The sequence below is a fragment of the Pecten maximus genome, chromosome 1 (assembly GCF_902652985.1).
Source record: "Pecten maximus chromosome 1, xPecMax1.1, whole genome shotgun sequence".
NCBI lineage: Eukaryota > Metazoa > Mollusca > Bivalvia > Pectinida > Pectinidae > Pecten > Pecten maximus.
Window position 1 is genome coordinate 28,709,450 of NC_047015.1, and position 21,638 is coordinate 28,731,087.

A 21,638-nucleotide genomic window follows, 5' to 3' on the forward strand; every position below is an offset into this window, starting at 1 on the left:
GTTAACACAACCGTACGCGGTACCGAAGACATCAGAGTACTCTTGGACCAATGGTGTCATAGCTCAGCGGACCAAATACATCACAGTACGCGATGCCAATGACAGTCTGCTTTGGCCAAAGCATCATAAAACAGAGGAACAATGTCATTATAGTGTCAAAGGGTTAATACCACGACAGGACGAGCGACCAGTGTAGTACGCTGGACCGATGGCATCACATGACGCTGGGCCAATGGAAATACAGCAATTCAAAATTAGCACAGTATCCTGTTACCAAAGTTAACATAGTACAATTACCACCAACGTGTTCTAAGATTAGGGTACAAAGATAGACATATATTTTACATTAGCTGATCTTATCTGGTATATCCATATCTGCCACTCACAGTACGAATTAAATACATCTTATAATGAAAAGTGAAACTTAAAAAGGATACTTAAGGTGAAACACAATAAATACGTCATACCTTAGATAGGATCTTTATCCTTTTAGCCTAACAACTCATTTTCTGTGATTCTTAATTTAACTCGAGATGTAAACCTTACATAAAACCAGAAGTCTCGATATTGTCACGCAATCTCAAAAGCACATTTAAGTACTCTTAAGAAACTAACATATATCTGCAATGACAGCGTTACAAACGTGGGTGGACGTACTACTTAAACAATGCGAGATCAAACTCTCATTGCTTTCTCACAAAAGTATCCGTTACTTGTGATCAGCAATCTCCGATTAGTGACTGAAGTATTACCTAACTGAAATATTTCATTATGCAATCTTGACATTTGAATCAGTTTCAAACATAGATTTCCCGAACGACTGTTATCGAAATCTAACAGACAAGCATGTCCTATTTAGATGATAGAATCATTATTTCTCCGTCAGCAAGTAAAGCTATCACCCCAAGCAGTCTGTAATACAGCCATGTACCGATCCTATGTTAGGACGTAAATTGTAATTAGCCTTACTCCAGTAAGTCTTGGCGATATTTTTGTTCACAGTGATGACATTTTCTACTGTAAGTGATGACAGTTGGAGTGATAATAATTTCCAGTTCTTTTAGTTCTAATGACACATTTTCCAGTCGTTGTAATACCATGTCGTGCCTTCCAGGGCTTCTGACGACATTTTCCTATTTTCGTGAATACAGCGTTTTTTTCTTTATCAGATATTTTGTTATCATAGCGATAATACTTCCTGATTCTATTGAAAATATATTCCAGTTCGTCTGTTCTAGTGATGGCATTACCTAGTCCTAGTTATAGTAGTTTCTGCTATTATTACAATCACTGCAATACTTTCTAGTTTTTATTACTATTAATTTCTAGTTTCGGTGCCAACAATACCTATCCACAAGATTAATTGTAACACCAAAACAAATGTAAACTCACTATCAACTGAAAATGATGACACGTCCTAGTCCATGGTAACATATAGAGTATTTCGACACTGTTGTTCCCAAGATGAATCGCAATAACAATCCGTCGAGACAACAAAGCTTGCAAGTGTTCATGGTATCGACTAACAACCTGTGTGGAATGTATAGACCAGTATCCTAGTGACCTGGGATCCAATGGACACCACCAGGGTCTGTGAGTTGGCAGAAAAACACATGTTCACTATCTCGAAGCTGGCCCTTGTGTTAAACACTTCCTTCCCTGTGGAGGCTTCCCAAATCTTGATTGTGTTGTTACGACATGCAGTGGCCACCCACTTACTGTCTGGTGAAAATACTGCCAATATCACCTACAAAATATACAGGCAAATTATCAAGTGAATATTAGATCTTAAGATCATTGCAACAATAACCCCTTTTAAATTCATTGATGCAAGAAAAAAAACCATTCCTTTAAATAAATCAAGAAATTCGCCACAAAAACTGGATATATTGTGTGCAGTAAAACTATTGACATGTACATTCATATTTACCGTTGCAGAGTGTTTAGATGATGGAACTATATTCTGTACAGGTAAGCCCGAGTCAGTGTTATAGACAAACACGTAGCCGTCCTCTGATCCAAGTGCAGTATACTTCCCATTACTACTTTGAGTAATGGCCAGAGTAGTGCCTTTGCACGCCTGACCTAGCCAGTCTGGCCGGTACATCATCCCCTTCTTTTCCACTTTGCTCACTTTTTGGTCACACTTGCCCGTTGGAATGTCCCAGTGCAAAACCCAACGCCTGGTGGTAATCAACATAACATTTCCATGGAATGGGATGATGACCTCTCCAAGGTGAGGTATCTTGGACATAATCCTCAAGCAGTGCATCAGTCCTCCCGTTGCCTGAGTAAGGTCAGCTGCACTGAAACGGTAGGGGTGGGGCTGTGGAAAGAACGACCCTTGCTTCTTCCAGGATGCTTCTATCTCTTTAAAATCCGTCTCCGTCACTTTGGTGCGTAACAAGATAAATCTACTGTTTGCACTAAGGCTAATGTCAATACTTTCATATTCAGGAACACCTTTTAGATAAAAGGTTTTCTTTGACTGTCCAACTGTAAGGTCCATGACGTCAACCATGAGTCCCTTCTCTTTCTTACAGATGATACACATGAGTGAACGGTCTTTGCTAACAGTGAAATCCAATGCACCTTTGGGAAGATCACATTCAACGGCACTTTCACCATTTTCTAACTGGAATATTTTGATTTTTCTAGCAGTTCTATCTAGAGCCACGCAGCTTTCTTTGGATATCACCTTAATCTTGTCCCCTATAATGCCGATATCAAAATTTAGAGTCAACGATATGTCAGAAAGTGACCAAAGACTGACCATATTGTCCCGTGAAGCAGTCACAAGCTGCAGACTGTCCAGGGTGATATCAAAACTGGCAACTTGCGTCTGGCCCAAGAGACCAACAGAGTTTGTTTCACTGCTCTTGGTTTGGGGTTGTGTGATATTCTGTGTAAGGGCTGATATGGACCAGATCTTCATGTCTTTATTGATTCCAAGGGAAATGACATAATCATCTGCACCCACTAATCGCTGCATGCTGCTTTCGTGAGCCGGGAATGTACCGCAGTGATTGTTTGTGCGTGTGTTGTATAACACAATCTGACCCTGGGAGTCCCCCAGCATAGCTAATCGATGTGACCAGTTGACGTACAGACAGGACACAGGGTTATTAGTAGACAGATCATTAAGGACCGTCCCTTCTTTCCAGTTCACTAGGCTGACCACGCCCTGTTTAGATAGGACCGCAGCAAGTCGCCGTTTCCTAGCAACGGACATTTGAATCATGACATCAGGTAAAGGCATCTGACTAATTTTGTCGAGCTCTTCCAGCTCAATAGCCACTAGCGTACATGATGTTTCAGTGTTGCACAGTCCAACTAGAAAGTCCTCTGATGATCCCAAGCGCACTAGCCCACTTGAGAACGACGCTGGTATTTCAATACGTGCATCCTTGTTTTCGTCCAAAGGCTGGAAAAATTGTACAAATCCTTTAGTAATTTTGTTTTCATCTTCGTCTCCGCATTTTCCTGTGACAATGACAGCGGGACTGTCCCAGCCGGTACACATCAATTCGCCAACATCATCTGCGTCCTCGGACAAAGTCATCAGTCTCACTAACTTCATGGAACTGAGGTCGATCACCAGGACATTACTATCATCAAACAGTAGAGCCACGTACGAGGAATCCGTGTCAAAGGCCCACATAACAGGACTGATATCTGCAGACACTTCCGGACACACCTCAGACAAGTTCTTGCTGATAGTAACTTTCTTGAAGAGGCTAATTGTGTTGATCGTTCTCTTGTTGAGATAAAATATTTTCTTACTGGCTCGATCAAGCCTTGGTAGCAGTCCATTCATGTAGGTATCAGGTAGACTGACCTGTTGTTGTTCTTCGGTGACGGTATTGTATACTGCATGCAGATCTCCGCTCTCCTCGTCCGTTTCTTTCCCGCATAATCGCAACAAGACAGACTCTCCACCAACCGACAGGACCTTTTCAGCACCCTGGATGGAATCCTTCATGGCACTTGAAGAGTTGGTGCCAGGAGCCATACAGGCATATTTCGGAATCAGCAAAGTTTTATTTTGAGATTGTAAGTATTCTAAAGCCGTATTCAACAATCTTTCTAAGTTGTTTTCCCCTTCTGTTATTGGAATTTTGGCAAGCAGACCGACAGCAAATTTTTCTGCATTACCAAGGTCCTCTGTTTTGCATACAGAAAAGAAGTATCTGAGTTTCTGGACCTCTGTATCCTCTGTTCTATCTACAAAATCAGCGAGGTCCTCTTGTAGAGCTGTCAGCGGAAAGGCGGAAATTTTGGCTTTCAGGAAATGAAAATTGCAGAAGCACTTTTCCTTGGCTTGATCTGATGAAATCGTTTCTTTAGCATTATTAATGTAGAAAGGTAGACAGGAAAGCATCCTCATGTTCTTGCTAACCATAGCCTGTGGTGTGATTTGTCGGTCAGCATTTTCTATGGTTGTTTTCCTCCACTGAAGCTGAATGCTGCGTTTACTGAATCGGACATGAAGATTTCGGAGAAATTCCTATGGAGTTTCTGACCAGCCTTTCCCTGTGTGTAAAGCGTACGTGCAGCTTCTATAAACTGTCTGTGGTACCAGTTCAATGTGTACTTATTGTGAGTCCGCCTCTCAACAAGATATTCATTGAGATCGTAGCGGAGACGAGCCCAAAGGACTGGCGGTATGCGAACAATACCTTCTACGGGTGGGTCATGGTAACGGTATACGTCGTTGAGAGCTTCGTCATCACAGGAGAGGACGTCTTCAATCTCTGTTTCCGAAGCACCGTTCATGGCAATAGTGATGTAACCAAGTGCATGGTTTGTTATCACCTCGCCAAATTTTGTCTCCAAGGTCTGAAATAACTGTTTGATAGCACTCCTAACTGCATCAGCCAGTACATTTTCATGTTCAGGTGTGTAGGATCTCCATCTGACTGCTTCATCCAACAACAATTTGAGATAAAGCGGCCCTGGCGCTTGAGTAAAATAGGACATAAGGACCTTCAGCTGGTTGTCTGTCACAGTTCGCTTCCTCTGACTTAGGTATTTGTTGACGATCTCCTTGCCTGTTGTCACAGAGAGTGTAGAAACTGCGATATAATTATCGTCAATTGGGAGCATGTCTTTCAGGTTATCAAGGATACCATGTTCTTCTGGCAATGTGGACACAATCAGTTTGATATTGGATGGCAGTATCGTAGGTAACCATGCCAATGAGTGGGCATCATGGTTGGCTGTCAGCTGGTCTAAAGAATCGAGGAGGATGACGACTGGGGATTTAATGGCACTGGCCACCCGCCGGAAAAGCCTTGGCACATACTCGAGCAAATTTTTCATGTTCTTATAGGACACTGGTTCCATGATGATCTCAGCAATGTCCGCGAGTTGTCCACATACACCAAACAAAACATCATAAATGTTGGTGCTTAGAGGGCTTGTACCAAGGAAGCGGATGACTGCAACATGATTCTTTTTCTTAAACCAGGATGACAGATTTTTCATGATCATAGCCATGATGGATGTCTTTCCTGCCCCTGATGGAGCATGTAGAACAAGGGGCTTGCGTGATGTGTCAGTGAGGATGTAGGACTTTACACTATCAAGAACATCAGCCTGTCCACAGAACGTTTCACACTTGGTGTTACAGAACTGGAGATGGTGAATCAGTTCAGCGTAATCTGTGTACCATCCTGAAAATCGTATTTTTGGTAGGTAGTCCGCCATCCCATCCTTGATCAAACCTTTCATGTCAGATTGAAAGTCATTACAGAAAGATTCAATGTACTTTCCATGGGGAACATTTGCGTTTGGATCGACACCTCCAGACATCCATGGGATTTCATAATCATGACAGTTTGATCCTTTCAATTTCTTCTTAATTTTGCTTAAAAGTTGATTCCGCAAACTTTCTATTTCCGTGTCAACTTCAAGCTGAAAAATAAATTAATGAATGACACATTTGCTATCATAGTGTAAATACACTGGAAAAATCTAAAACATGCAGACATACAATACAAAAACTACTAAGTGATAATTACAATACCACAACTCCATACTGATGATAAAAACTACCAATACTCATAACCGATAATATACACTACCACAACTCCTTACTGATAATATACACTACCAAAACTCCATATTGATGATAACAAGAGGCCCAATGGGCCTGTATCGCTCACCTGGCTCTGCAACAACTTTGAGGTTGATTGAAGTCATTTCTACAGATACCATGATGATTACCCCTTTATTCAAATATCAGAGTAGGCTAGGTTTATACATATCAATAAATTTTCTAGTCCTTCATTCCAGCATACCATTGGCCTAATATCAGGTCTCGGAAACTCTTGGCTATCGCAAAATTATTGTGTACAGATTTAAGCCGATTTCACCACTGTTACCTTGAATGTAGGTAAAGGTCATTCATTTGAACAAACTTTGTAGCCCTTCACACAAGGATGCTACATGCCTAATATCAAGTCCCTGGCCCTCTTGGTTATTGAGAAGAAGTTGTTTGAAGATTAGAGCCTATTTGACCCATGTGAACTTGAATGAAGGTCAAGGTCATTTTTTTTATTAAACTTGGTAGCCGCTCACCCCAGCATGCTACAGGCCCAATATCAAGTCCCTGGGCCTCTCACTTATTGAGAAGAAGTTGTTTAAATGAAAACGGATGGACGGCCGGATGCCGCACCACGGCATCAGCCCACTTGCCCCTCAGGCAGGTTAGCTAAAAAGAACAACAACTCATAACCGATCAAATACACTACAATAACTCCTTACTGATAATATACACTACCACAACTCTTTACTGATAATATACACTACCACAACCCCTTACTGATAATATACACTACCACATCTCCTTACTGATGATTTACACTACCACAACTCCTTACTGATGATATACACTACCACAACTCCTTACTGATGATATACACTACCACAACTCCTTACTGATAATATACACTACCACAACTCCTTACTGTTAATATACACTACCACAACTCCTCACTGATGATATACACTACCACAACTCCTTACTGATGATATACACTACCACAACTCCTTACTCACAATATACACTACCACAACTCCTTACTGTTAATATACACTACCACAACTCCTTACTGTTAATATACAATACCACAACTCCTTACTGATGATATACACTACCACAACTCCTTACTGATGATATACACTACCACAACTCCTTACTGATGATATACACTACCACAACTCCTTACCTATAATATACACTACCACAACTCCTTACTGATGATATACACTACCACAACTCCTTACTGATGATATACACTACCACAACTCCTTACTGATGATATACACTACCACAACTCCTTACTGTTAATATACACTACCACAACTCCTAACTGTTAATATACACCACCACAACTCCTTACTGTTAATATACACTACCACAACTCCTTACTGATGATATACACTACCACAACTCCTTACTCACAATATACACTACCACAACTCCTTACTCACAATATACACTACCACAACTCCTTACTGATAATATACACCACCACAACTCCTTACTGATGATATACACTACCACAACTCCTTACTGATGATATACACTACCACAACTCCTTACTGATGATATACACTACCACAACTCCTTACTGTTAATATACACTACCACAACTCCTTACTCACAATATACACTACCACAACTCCTTACTCACAATATACACCACCACAACTCCTTACTGATGATATACACTACCACAACTCCTTACTGTTAATATACACTACCACAACTCCTTACTGTTAATATACACCACCACAACTCCTTACTGATAATATACATCACCACAACTCCTTACTGATAATATACACTACCACAACTCCTTACTCACAATATACACTACCACAACTCCTTACTGTTAATATACACCATCACAACTCCTTACTGTTAATATACACTACCACAACTCCTTACTGTTAATATACACTACCACAACTCCTTATTGATGATATACACTACCACAACTCCTTACTCACAATATACACTACCACAACTCCTTATTGATAATATACACTACCACAACTCCTTACTGATAATATACACTACCACAACTCCTTACTGATAATATACACCACCACAACTCCTTACTGATGATATACACTACCACAACTCCTTACTGATGATATACACTACCACAACTCCTTACTGATAATATACACTACCACAACTCCTTACTGATAATATACACTACCACAACTCCTTACTGATGATATACACTACCACAACTCCTTACTGATGATATACACTACCACAACTCCTTACTGATAATATACATTACCACAACTCCTTACCTATAATATACACTACCACAACTCCTTACTGATAATATACACTACCACAACTCCTTACTGATAATATACACTACCACAACTCCTTACCTATAATATACACTACCACAACTCCTTACCTATAATATACACTACCACAACTCCTTACCTATAATATACACTACCACAACTCCTTACTGATAATATACACCACCACAACTCCTTACTGATGATATACACTACCACAACTCCTTACTGATGATATACACTACCACAACTCCTTACTGATGATATACACTACCACAACTCCTTACTGATAATATACACTACCACAACTCCTTACTGATAATATACACTACCACAACTCCTTACCGTTAATATACACTACCACAACTCCTTACTGATAATATACACTACCACAACTCCTTACTGATGATATACACTACCATAACTCCTTACTGATAATATACACTACCACAACTCCTTACTGATAATATACACTACCACAACTCCTTACTGATGATATACACTACCACAACTCCTTACTGATAATATACACTACCACAACTCCTTACTGATAATATACACTACCACAACTCCTTACCGTTAATATACACTACCACAACTCCTTACTGATAATATACACTACCACAACTCCTTACTGATAATATACACTACCACAACTCCTTACTGTTAATATACACTACCACAACTCCTTACTGTTAATATACACTACCACAACTCCTTACTGATGATATACACTACCACAACTCCTCACTGATGATATACACTACCACAACTCCTTACTGATGATATACACTACCACAACTCCTTACTGATAATATACACCACCACAACTCCTTACTCACAATATAGACTACCACAACTCCTTACTGTTAATATACACCACCACAACTCCTTACTGATGATATACACTACCACAACTCCTTACTGATGATATACACTACCACAACTCCTTACTGATAATATACACCACCACAACTCCTTACTCACAATATAGACTACCACAACTCCTTACTGTTAATATACACCACCACAACTCCTTACTGTTAATATACACTACCACAATCTTTACTGATAAATACCTGACTGTTAAGATACACTACAAGAACTTATCAAACATCACAGGATAAAGGGCTAGTCAGTTCCTTTGTTAATAGTTTATATATCAGAATAGAGTGAGAATGAGTAATTGTGTACACACGTTAGAGTTGCTTCCCTTGGACAAACAACTGATAGTGCAAAGGTACATAACTCACACAAACCTCGCCATTGTTGTCTTTGATCTCAATGTATCTTTTGATATCCTTGTCAGACAAAGACTCATTGTTGAGTCCAGTAAAGGTTCGGGAGTAAACCATAGTGTGGGCAACTGGATCTTTGGCATCTAGTAAGCCTTTCTTTATCTCTGTCTCTGTCACTGAAATAAATACCAACATAAATGTCTTAATTGATATTGATTGCAGCATAAATTTTTTACTTTCCTTTTTTACATCTGAATTAAATTTCAATCTCCCAGAAGTACAGAACATCAACTATTTCTTTTCGATGAATGTGATGGTTCCATTAGTGATTCCATCTGTTCTGGTGTCAGCTTACCTATACCTGATATATACCTGTATTAGAATTAATTACCTGTTGTTTCATTCTTTTTTATTCAAAATTTTTTAAAAAGTCAGTGTTTTGAAGCTGAAATACTCAAAATAATGTTCTTACATAGCACTGATTACTAATACATGTACATACACATGTAAGTTTTTATGAGTTTTCTTTTACTTGGCTGTCATGTCTGCAATGGACCCATGATAGTAGTCTTTAAAACTCACAATCAGTAAGGAGATGTCAGAGAACAAATTTCCCTGAAATTGATCTTAAATTATTTCATTTTTTTTAGAAAAAATTAACAAGTTAAATGTCTACAAAAGCACACAAGTTTGTGGCAGACTAAATAGGTCTAAAAATTAGAACATTTACTGAAAGCATAAAAAACTTTCATTTGCCATTAGGGAGTTATTACCTCTGAGAACACCCATAAGAATGTATGTAGGGCATTGTTTTCATTAAATCTGAAATTGTACTGCATGTTATCATGCAGAAATTATATGTTAAAATGGAAATTCAGCAAACATTCAACAAAAACTTTACAAAGAAAATAAAATATCTTTCATTAATTTGGTAATTTCAAATTGACAAGAAAGTACTCAAAAAATTTAAAACACTAACATGTAATATCTATATTTATAATTAATGAATCTGTCCTAATATCACATCAGTCTCTCTCAGTGTATTTATTTGAAAATTACTGATACAATGAATTAAGCTTTAAAGTTATGAAAAACAAATTATTACATGACACAATTAATAAGTATGTTTTTCAAGAACCTTGAAATAATGTGAGTTGTTAAATGTTTACTGAGCTAAATGTATATGAAGTGAACCACAATTCACTCATAAAGCACCTATAACTGTAAAAACCACTGTTGCAAAACATTATCAGGAGTAACGTTTCTAAAAAATATATATAAAAAAAACTAAGACTTTCCCTTCATAACAGAAATTAAAAGTTTCAACCACTGTGTTTTGTTATTACCTCTATCAGAGTAAAACAATAACATTACAATTCGGTAGGTCCTACAATAACATATGTTACTGCCCGTAAACAGAAGGCTGTGCTGACTTGTCACTCACACCCATGTCACTCTTTTGGTTTGTTTGGTTTGTTTTTTGTTTAACGTCCTATTAACAGCCAGGGTCATTTCAGGACGTGCCAGGTTTTGGAGGTGGAGGAAAGCCGGAGTACCCAGAGAAAAACCACCGGCCTACGGTCAGTACCTGGCAACTGCCCCATGTAGGTTTCGAACTCGCAACCCAGTGGCGGAGGGCTAGTGTTAAAGTGTCGGTACACCTTAACCACTCAGCCAGCGCGGCCCCTATGTCACTCCATTTGGCTTTCTGTGTATAGCATTCTTTACAAACATCAACTGAGTTAACCAGTGTAAAACACATATTCATAGAACATTTATATACTATAGGCTCGTACATCGTACATCACTATATCTTAAACCCATTTCACTATTTATAAGAAATTACAGTTCAAAGAGTATGAAAATCACTTTAAAAAGATCAAAATCAATAATCAAAGGACACAGCTCTGTTTTGATAGCTATAATGTGACAAATCCCACCTGTCTGGAAAACTCTAAAAATGGATAAACTTATCTGGGAATGGAGATGTGTAGATAATGAGATATCCCTAAATATAATAAGGATTATGTTTTGCATTTCTGTATTTGGGAGGGGTTGGGTTGGGGTGGAAGTGGGGTGGGGGGTAACAGACAGACTTTTTTCTGAGTGTTTGCATACAATTTTAATAAAACATTACAAGTGTCCCAATATATTGTCCTAATTGCAATTAGGAGATAATGTATAAGCCACAGATCCTTCTGGCATACTGAACGAAAATTGTGTGAAGATAGCCTTACCTGACTGATAGTACTCCTGGAGGGCACTAGAGGATATTTTGCCTGCATCAGCAGCAGTCTTGGCAGCTTGTCTGAGGATTAATTGTAACTGTTCAAATGTCTGGCGCCAGTTTTCTGTGTCTTTCGCACGTGGCTCATCGCACCCAGGTGAGTAGTCTCCAAAAAATGTAAACTGAGATCTGATTGGCTGGAATCATATAGTATCATTTTGTTCAGGATGATGAATAATTATTTTTTCTTTCAGTAAGAATAAAAACAACAACACTTTAATTCATATTTCCAAAGGAAAATTATTTGTTTATCAAATTTCACTGTTATGCCCATGTCATTTGATTATTTTGTTTAATGCCTATTAACAGCCTGGGTCATTTATGGATGTGCCAGGTTTTGGAGGTGGAGGAAAGCCGGAGTACCCGAAGAAAACCACAGGTCTACGGACAGTACCTGGCAATTGCCCGATGTGGGTTTCGAACTCTCAGCCCAGAGGTGGAGGTCTAGTGATAAGGTGTCGGGACACCTTAACCACTCAGCCACCGCGGTCCTCTGCCCATGTTACACATTAACAATTTGTAGAACTTAATTAATGCTAACATATGAAAAAAAAATATCAAAATTTCTCCAAAGCAGCTGCTATACACTGAACTTTCATTTTTTTTTCTCCAATTTTAGGCTTATACATGTCATTTAATGAGGAGTTGCAGTATACAATATATTAACTTATCCATTACATGTAAACAACTTATCCAGAACATGTCAATAACTTAAGTTTGGGGTATACAAGATATTATCTTGACTTATAAGTAACCTACAAGTAATATGCATGAACTTATGTGAACAATCACATGAATTACCTACAACTTACGCCCAGTATAAGGGTATTTCAGTATGCTGTTAACAAAACTTATAACTTATCAGGTATATTTCAACCCATATGCCATATAAAAGTTTTTAGTGTGTGACAGCTAGGGCCTTTTCTACTCAAAACTGAACAAAGAAGATATCAATGAAGAAGAGGCAATATTCACTCACAGCATCAAAGATCCAACTTAACATTGTATTTGATCAGATATTATCTAAGTAGGGATGGAGTACAGTGGTGATGGGGAGTTCTGTTGTGTATTTAAACTGATTACACTCCCTTAAACACACCTGTAGGATATACTGTGGGGGTTGGCTATTGTCATCCTTCTTGTACCAGGTATGTAGCAGCTTTGTATGTTCAGGATTGGTAGTGTAGCTGGTAAGTAGTGTAAAGTCCTCCGACGATATCTCAGTAGGGATGGGACGGAAGCCGTATCGGGAGCCTTTTATAAGCTGGAAGAGATATTTTGTTGATTTAGGGATACTTACACTGTAAACCCATCTGAAGATACCAAAGTATAAAATCTTTCAGAAAAAACAGGTAATTGTGATTGGTAAACATTTACAACAACAGATGATTATAGTTTAAGATCATGTGATGTGGGACAAAATGTTAAATGAAATAGTAATTGTCAAAGACTGAAAATAGGAACACCTTAATGTAACATTTGGATAATTGGACCTTCATTTCTGATAAATATGTACAAATATAATGATCCACAGAGATTCTTTATGAGTTAAAAGGAACTGGTACTGTAAGGAAATTGGAAACTAGTTTTCCAGCCTAGAACTGTGAGCCACACACTACTTAATGCTTCCTCCCTACCCTTCATCGCCTACCACTCACCCCCGCCTAGAACTGTGAGCCACACACTACTTAATGCTTCCTCCCTACCCTTCATCGCCTACACTCACCCCCACCTAGAACTGTGAGCCACACACTACTTAATGCTTCCTCCCTACCCTTCATCGCCTACCACCCACCCTGCCTAGAACTGTGAGCCACACACTACTTAATGCTTCCTCCTTACCCTTCATCGCCTACCACTCACCCCCACCTAGAACTGTGAGCCACACACTACTTAATGCTTCCTCCCTACCCTTCATCACCTACCACTCACCCCGCCTAGAACTGTGAGCCACACACTACTTAATGCTTCCTCCCTACCCTTCATCGCCTACCACTCACCCCACCTAGAACTGTGAGCCACACACTACTTAATGCTTCCTCCCTACCCTTCATCGCCTACCACTCACCCCGCCTAGAACTGTGAGCCACACACTACTTAATGCTTCCTCCCTACCCTTCATCACCTACCACTCACCCCGCCTAGAACTGTGAGCCACACACTACTTAATGCTTCCTCCCTACCCTTCATCGCCTACCACCCACCCTGCCTAGAACTGTGAGCCACACACTACTTAATGCTTCCTCCCTACCCTTCATCGCCTACCACTCACCCCGCCTAGAACTGTGAGCCACACACTACTTAATACTTCCTCCCTACCCTTCATCGCCTACCACTCACCCCACAAAAAAGCCAATGCAGGTTAAAGCAAACAATAATATAAAGCAAGGAGTTTTCCATGCAAAAATATTTCAAGGTGATGCGACTTGAGGAATGAGATGGTTGCATAAAAACTTGTATTTACTCTTAGGGAAGTATCTGTGTGGGCTTCTCCATGTGAGGTATAATACATTACCCACCACAAAGTTAGGTCCCAGGGAGATTTTCTGACAGTTTTCCACCTCCAGTAAGCAAATCTTCTCCACACTGTGGTCATTCTGACTGTCGTCTGTCACACCCCACCTCATGTCCACCATCTGGAAATCAAGGTCATGTTCCGCACAGAAGTCTCGCAGTTTTGGTGTTGCCTCCCGAACAATTGCATTTCGCTCTGCCCGCATGTCTGCCCAAACAAAATAACATAAAATACTATGTTTAGAGAAGACAGAGACCTATATACTAAATTTAAACTTAATATAGGTCTCTGGTGAAGATCAGTATATGTTGTATCAACTAAATGAACAGTCCAGCTGTTAGAGAAATTCTGGAGATTATCTGATCTTCGAATAACAGTGCAACAGTAAACACAATGTCTGATTAAACAAATGAACCCTTAATGTTAAGTACTCCAAACAAGAAATGAAACCAAGAAAAAACCAGTACAAACCACAGGTTACATAGAGACCCATAACTGATGTCTACGTGTTGAACACAAGATGTATCCACCAGGATTAAAGTGTCTTTCTGGTGGTTTTATCAAAGGACAAAGTTCAGTATGGTATCAATATTTGGAATTGACCTGTTCATGGCCCATTTATTTATATCTGAACTGATGAATTTTGAGGTCCTTTCATCGTGCTTATCTATTCATCTAAACATAAACGAGTATCATTTGAGGACCTGGTTCGTTGAAGGACCTTACCAGTAAATTTGAAAACAACATTCATTACAATAACCAGACTTTGTACAACATATAACATCTGTACATAACCTTCATTACCATAACTTGGCTTTGTACAACATATCACATCTGTACACAACCTTCATTACAATAACCCAACTTTGTACAACATATCAAATCTGTACACAACCTTCATTACAATAACCTGACTTTGTACAACATATCACATCTGTACACAACCTTCATTACAATAACCCGACTTTGTACAACATATCACATCTGTACACAACCTTCATTACAATAACCTGGTTTTGTACAACATATAACATCTGTACACAACCTTCATTACAATAACCTGACTTTGTACAACATATCACATCTGTACACAACCTTCATTACAATAACCCGACTTTGTACAATATACCACATCTGTACACAACCTTCATTACAATAACCCGACTTTGTACAACATCACATCTCTACACAACCTTCATTACAATAACCCGACTTTCTACAACATATAACATCTCTACACAACCTTCATTACAATAACCTGGCTTTGTACAACATATAACATCTGTACACAACCTTCATTACAATAACCTGACTTTGTACAACATATCACATCTGTACACAACCTTCATTACAATAACCCGACTTTGTACAACATATAACATCTCTACACAACCTTCATTACAATAACCCGACTTTGTACAACATATCAAATCTGTACACAACCTTCATTACAATAACCAGACTTTGTACAACATATAACATCTGTACACAACCTTCATTACAATAACCTGACTTTGTACAACATATCACATCTGTACACAACCTTCATTACAATAACCCGACTTTGTACAACATATCACATCTGTACACAACCTTCATTACAATAACCCGACTTTGTACAACATATCACATCTGTACACAACCTTCATTACAATAACCTGACTTTGTACAACATACCACATCTGTACACAACCTTCATTACAATAACCTGACTTTGTACAACATACCACATCTGTACACAACCTTCATTACAATAACCCGACTTTGTACAACATACCACATCTGTACACAACCTTCATTACAATAACCTGACTTTGTACAACATACCACATCTCTACACAACCTTCATTACAATAACCCGACTTTGAACAATGTATCACAATGGCAGTATATCTTTACTATAAACTGGTTTACTAAAATCAACTAACCCGAGAATGTTGAGCTGATGAAGATTCGGACGATAGATCTGGGAATGTTTGGGATGTTGTCTAGTTCTCCTTTTATCATCCTTCTAAACTGTTCCTCTGCCTCTTGATCAAACCCCTCCTTCACTGTGAAAACAAATAATCTACCTTACCAACACATATAAAGATGGTACGCAATATATGGAAATGTTTGATAATTATTCTATAAATGTTCTCATTCACAGGCTCAGCAATGATTTGCAATCTTTGAACCAAGGCATAAACTGGATTATTGAACAACAGACCTGAATTCATCTATCTATGATAGTTTGATTAATGTAACACAAGAAAGTTAGAGAATTAATATAATTTCTATTACAACTCATACATTTAACTCAAAATAATTTTTCTTAGTTATTTAAATTATGCTTTATCAGTAAAAATATCAGATGACTCACGCATTGACTGACTAGCTGCATTTGCCCTGGCTGTCGTCCTGTAAAAAATATTAAATTTGTCACTGTTTTAACCGATGAAATCAGCATTTAATATCTAACAATGTCTTCAGTAATACCAAATATATTTCACGAATGAGGCTAATATTTTGATATTGTTCAACAGTACGCAGCACGAGTGAAAATAGATCAAAGTATTAACCTCACAAGTAAAATACACTTGGTATTACTGATTAAGATACTGCTAGTTTATTACATTTTATAGCAAAATATACCAGGTCAGCTTTTAATTTTCCCTGATGTCCTTTGTAAGCAGTGGTCTGTTTGGTCAAATCAGAAAAAGTGACATTATTCACTAGTGATAAGAATGAATAATTTTCGAAATTTTACTGGTCAAAATGTAATAAAAGAATATTCTCATGTCACAATATAGATTAAACAATTACTAAACAGACGAATACACCAATAGGTGTTGTAGGAGAGATCCAGGCATTAGTTTGTGATAATCTCAATTCAATAATAATTTTGCTGTCAGAAATTTAAAGCAAACAATAGCAGACAAATATACCATAAATTGACCTACGTAGGACATAACCTACCATACATCAACCCATATAGGACATAACCTACCATACATCAACCTATGTAGGACATAACCTACCATACATCAACCCATATAGGACATAACCTACCATACATCAACCTACGTAGGACATAACCTACCATACATCAACCCATATAGGACATAACCTACCATACATCAACCCATATAGGACATAACCTACCATACATCAACCCATATAGGACATAACCTACCATACATCAACCTATGTAGGACATAACCTACCATAATCAACCATAAACCCACCCGTGTATTAGATAATCTACAATATATCCATCCATGTATTAGATAATCTACCATAAATCCACCCATGTATTAGATAATCTACAATAAATCCACCCATGTATTAGATAATCTACCATTAATCCTTTCATGTATTAGATAATCTACAATAAATCCACCCATGTATGAGATAATCTACAATAAATCGACCCGTGTATTAGATAATCTACCATAAATCCGCCCATGTATTAGATAATCTACCATAAATCCACCCATGTATTAGATAATCTACAATAAATCCACCCATGTATTAGATAATCTACCATTAATCCAACCATGTATGAGATAATCTACCATAAATCCACCCATGTATTAGATAATCTACAATAAATCCACCCATGTATTAGATTATCTATCATAAATCCACCCATGTATTAGATAATCTACAATAAATCCAACCATGTATTAGCTAATCAACCAGAAACCCACCCATGTATTAGATAATCTACCATAAATCCACCCATGTATTAGATTATCTATCATAAATCCACCCATTATTAGATAATCTACAATAAATCCACCCATGTATGAGATAATCTACAATAAATCCACCCATGTAATAGATAATCTACAATAAATCCACCCATGTATTAGATAATCTACAATAAATCCACCCATGTATTAGATAATCTACCATTAATCCAACCATGTATGAGATAATCTACCATAAATCCACCCATGTATGAGATAATCTACAATAAATCGACCCATGTATTAGATAATCTACAGTAAATCCTACCATGTAAAGTATCTACCATATAGAACCTTTATCCTATCCTGCTTATAATTCAGACAAACATTGAGACATTTTCTCTAAGACATAACAGTATATATACTGCTTCCTGTGTAAACCTACTTGGACCTCTCCTGTGTTGGTTTCTTTGACGACTGGCTCTGTTGTGAACGCGGGGTAGCGCTTTGAGACTTTCCCTAAACACAAAGACAAACTTAAATTTAGAAGAAGCAAAAATGGATTTTGCTACGAAGAATGTTCAACAGGTAAATCGGATGATCCACTTTACAATATGTCATCAGAATTTGAGCCAATCCAAGCCTCAGTAAGACTGAATTCAATTTATACACTACTCTAAAATGCTTTCCATTCCATTCCATTCCCAAGATATAAAATAATGCATTTCATAAATTGTAATTCAGATATTTGATTAATAAAGATTATATAAAATGTTGAACAAAATTCCATTTAAGGGAGATAACTCTAGCACAAGTCACTGGTTTTACACCAAGAAAGTGTGTAGTATGTTTCTACTACAGTGAGTATACATGTACCTTATAATAAAATCAAAGGAGGAGTCATGTCTTTTCAAACCTGGTGTTCTTGGCCCTGTAAAAAATACACAAGTTTAGTGATTTGAAATAACCAGAGGGCCTGTATTGATCACCTAGACTTCAGCAAATATGACAAAAACTCATGTCCAAATTAAATTATACACAAAATTTTCCAGTGTCGGATCTGCCAAAACAGTACAAAGCCATGTAGTAATGAAATTAATGAACATTTAGCTTTCTGATTCAAAAGAAGATTAAAAGGAAATTAGTTGAAATTGGTTTACATAAATATAGCTTAATTGATAGTTTTTGGTCCCATCCCTGTGGCCCCTTGGGGGTCAGCCCCATCATTTTTATAAAGTTAAATCCAAATCACCTAGGGATGTTGCCACTGAAATATAAATGTCATACATTGCTTAGTTTCAGAGAAGAAGTTGTTTAATATGAATATTGCCACATGGACCTCTTTTGGCCCTGCCTATCAGGCCCCTGGGGGATTGGCCCTATCATCTGCATAAATTTGAATCCCAGCCACATAGGGATACTTCCTACCAAATTCAGTTAATTTCTGAACAGCAGTTAAGCAGAAGAAGTCAATTATAACCAGATGGACCCCGTGGGACCAAGTAAGCTAAAAAATTTGAAATGAAAATTGAAAGATAAATTTGGTGAAATTTTGATTTTAAGTGAAATACACAAGACATCCTTGTTCCTGCTTTGCTGAACATGAAAACATCCACTTGTAAGAATATACCCTAGCTCTCTAGAAATGTAAGCCAAAATACCACCACTTCCTTCCATATAAAATACATGATCTTTATAATTATATCACAATGTAGACCTAACTCAAAAAGAAAATCCTGAAGGGATAATTTGCAAGTGTAAATCTGATTGAGACAAATAACAATTTAAAAAACATCCCACCTGGTGGCATTTTTCTGCTTTTTGAAGACATCACCTCACTGTGGTATCTGCAATAAAAGTTCATCAAATCACTGTATTAAATCAAATCACTGTATTACATCAAATCAGTGCCTTATATCAAATTACTGTATCAAATAAAATCATTGTTTCTCATCAAACCACTGTATTACACAACATCAGTAAAAAAAAATATATAGGTCTCTGTATTACACATTAGTAAAACCAAAATATAGGAAACTGTTACTGAACTTATACATAGAAAAAAAAAAAAAAAAAATGCTTGGTAAAACATAAAACATGTAAATACACAAATTTTAGTTGGAAAAACCATCATCTTATAACTATATTAAATATTTCCTTCAAAATTTACTTACTGAATCTGCTCATTAATTTAGCCTACACCTGCATCTTCAATCATAGTGACATACATTATTTTAAAGGGACATACATTATCACAAAGTGACATACATTATTATAAAGTGACATACATTATTACAAAGTGACATACATTATTACAAAGTGACATACATTATTACAAAGTGACATACATTATTACAAAGTGACATACATTATTACGAAGTGACATACATTATTACAAAGTGACATACATTATTACAGTGACATACATTATCATAAAGTGACATACATTATTACAAAGCGACATACATGTACATTATTACAAAGCGACATATTATTACAAAGTGACATACATTATCACATTGACATACATTATCACAAAGTGACATACATTATTACGAAGTGACATACATTATCACAAAGTGACATACATTATTACAAAGTGACATACATTATTACGAAGTGACATACATTATTACAAAGTGACATACATTATCATAAAGAAGTCAATAAATGTTCCCTTTAATTGAGCACTGACCTAAAATAGACACCGGTCAATTAAACGTACAACAATGTCATTACATATACGATGTACACGAATCGGTGTATATAGATATATATCAACCATCTCGCACTGAAATTAAGTAATGACAGGGAGAACGATTGTAGTTTGTGTATAACACCTCAACACATACAGTGTTGTTGACTCTACCTGTAGATCTAGCAGTGTACATATGTACACGTACAAAAATTGTACATTATGCTTCATAAAAAACAGCCACTTTGCCAAACTTATTGCTATATCTTTAAATAACGATGTACTGGAGTTAAACCGTTGGTTGCATGTCAAGTCACATGTTTGCATACCGATATATATGTCCGTCCATTACAACACAGGTACAAATCTTACCTTCTGACTGCCGGACAGGTAACATCAGGCTGCCATGTTTGTTTACCCGGGTGACAGCGGCCAGGGTAGATAACTAGGTGTTGTAACACAGTATTCAAACCAGTGGGGTCCTGTATACAGCTGACAACATACCGGACTCACATGAGTTGGTCACTATATATAGCAGCCAACCCGAACGTTTTCAGAACGCTCATTAGTCAAAGATCGATTCTGATATATATCCTAACAGATCATTTATGAATGAGCTGCTAAAAACACCTTTTGGTTACACAGACTAACATATGCTGGGTGTTACATATACGGTATCTTCAATTAATCGAACCTATCTTCAAATAATTGAAATTAGGTTAAATTCATTGAATATATGTTAATTTTGCGTTCCATACGCCAAAATAATCCCATGTGGTGTAATGGAGGTTCAGATTATACATACATCCTCTTCAATTCATTCAGGCAAACATCGCGGCTTATATGATGAAAATTATACAGGACATTTTTAATGAATGTCAACCATGCTGAA

General features: G+C 37.5%; 2 protein-coding genes across 2 annotated transcripts; both read right to left on the bottom strand.

Annotated features, from left to right (window-relative positions):
* Positions 1-1,493: 1,493 nt before the first annotated feature.
* On the bottom strand, positions 1,494-4,417 carry LOC117329553. Its single transcript, XM_033887556.1, has 2 exons — positions 1,931-4,417; positions 1,494-1,747 (listed from the first exon to the last, which is right to left on the bottom strand). The coding sequence occupies exons 1-2, from the start codon at positions 4,400-4,402 to the stop codon at positions 1,523-1,525; spliced, it is 2,697 nt and encodes an 898-aa protein (XP_033743447.1). The 5' UTR covers positions 4,403-4,417; the 3' UTR covers positions 1,494-1,522.
* A 7-nt stretch (positions 4,418-4,424) lies between these two features.
* LOC117329565 (NACHT domain- and WD repeat-containing protein 1-like) lies at positions 4,425-20,111 on the bottom strand. Its single transcript, XM_033887566.1, has 10 exons — positions 19,852-20,111; positions 18,928-18,982; positions 18,497-18,570; positions 16,740-16,777; positions 16,306-16,428; positions 14,382-14,584; positions 12,962-13,126; positions 11,813-11,999; positions 9,597-9,751; positions 4,425-5,916 (listed from the first exon to the last, which is right to left on the bottom strand). The coding sequence occupies exons 4-10, from the start codon at positions 16,741-16,743 to the stop codon at positions 4,435-4,437; spliced, it is 2,319 nt and encodes a 772-aa protein (XP_033743457.1). The 5' UTR covers positions 16,744-16,777; positions 18,497-18,570; positions 18,928-18,982; positions 19,852-20,111; the 3' UTR covers positions 4,425-4,434.
* Between the last annotated feature and the right edge of the window lie 1,527 nt (positions 20,112-21,638).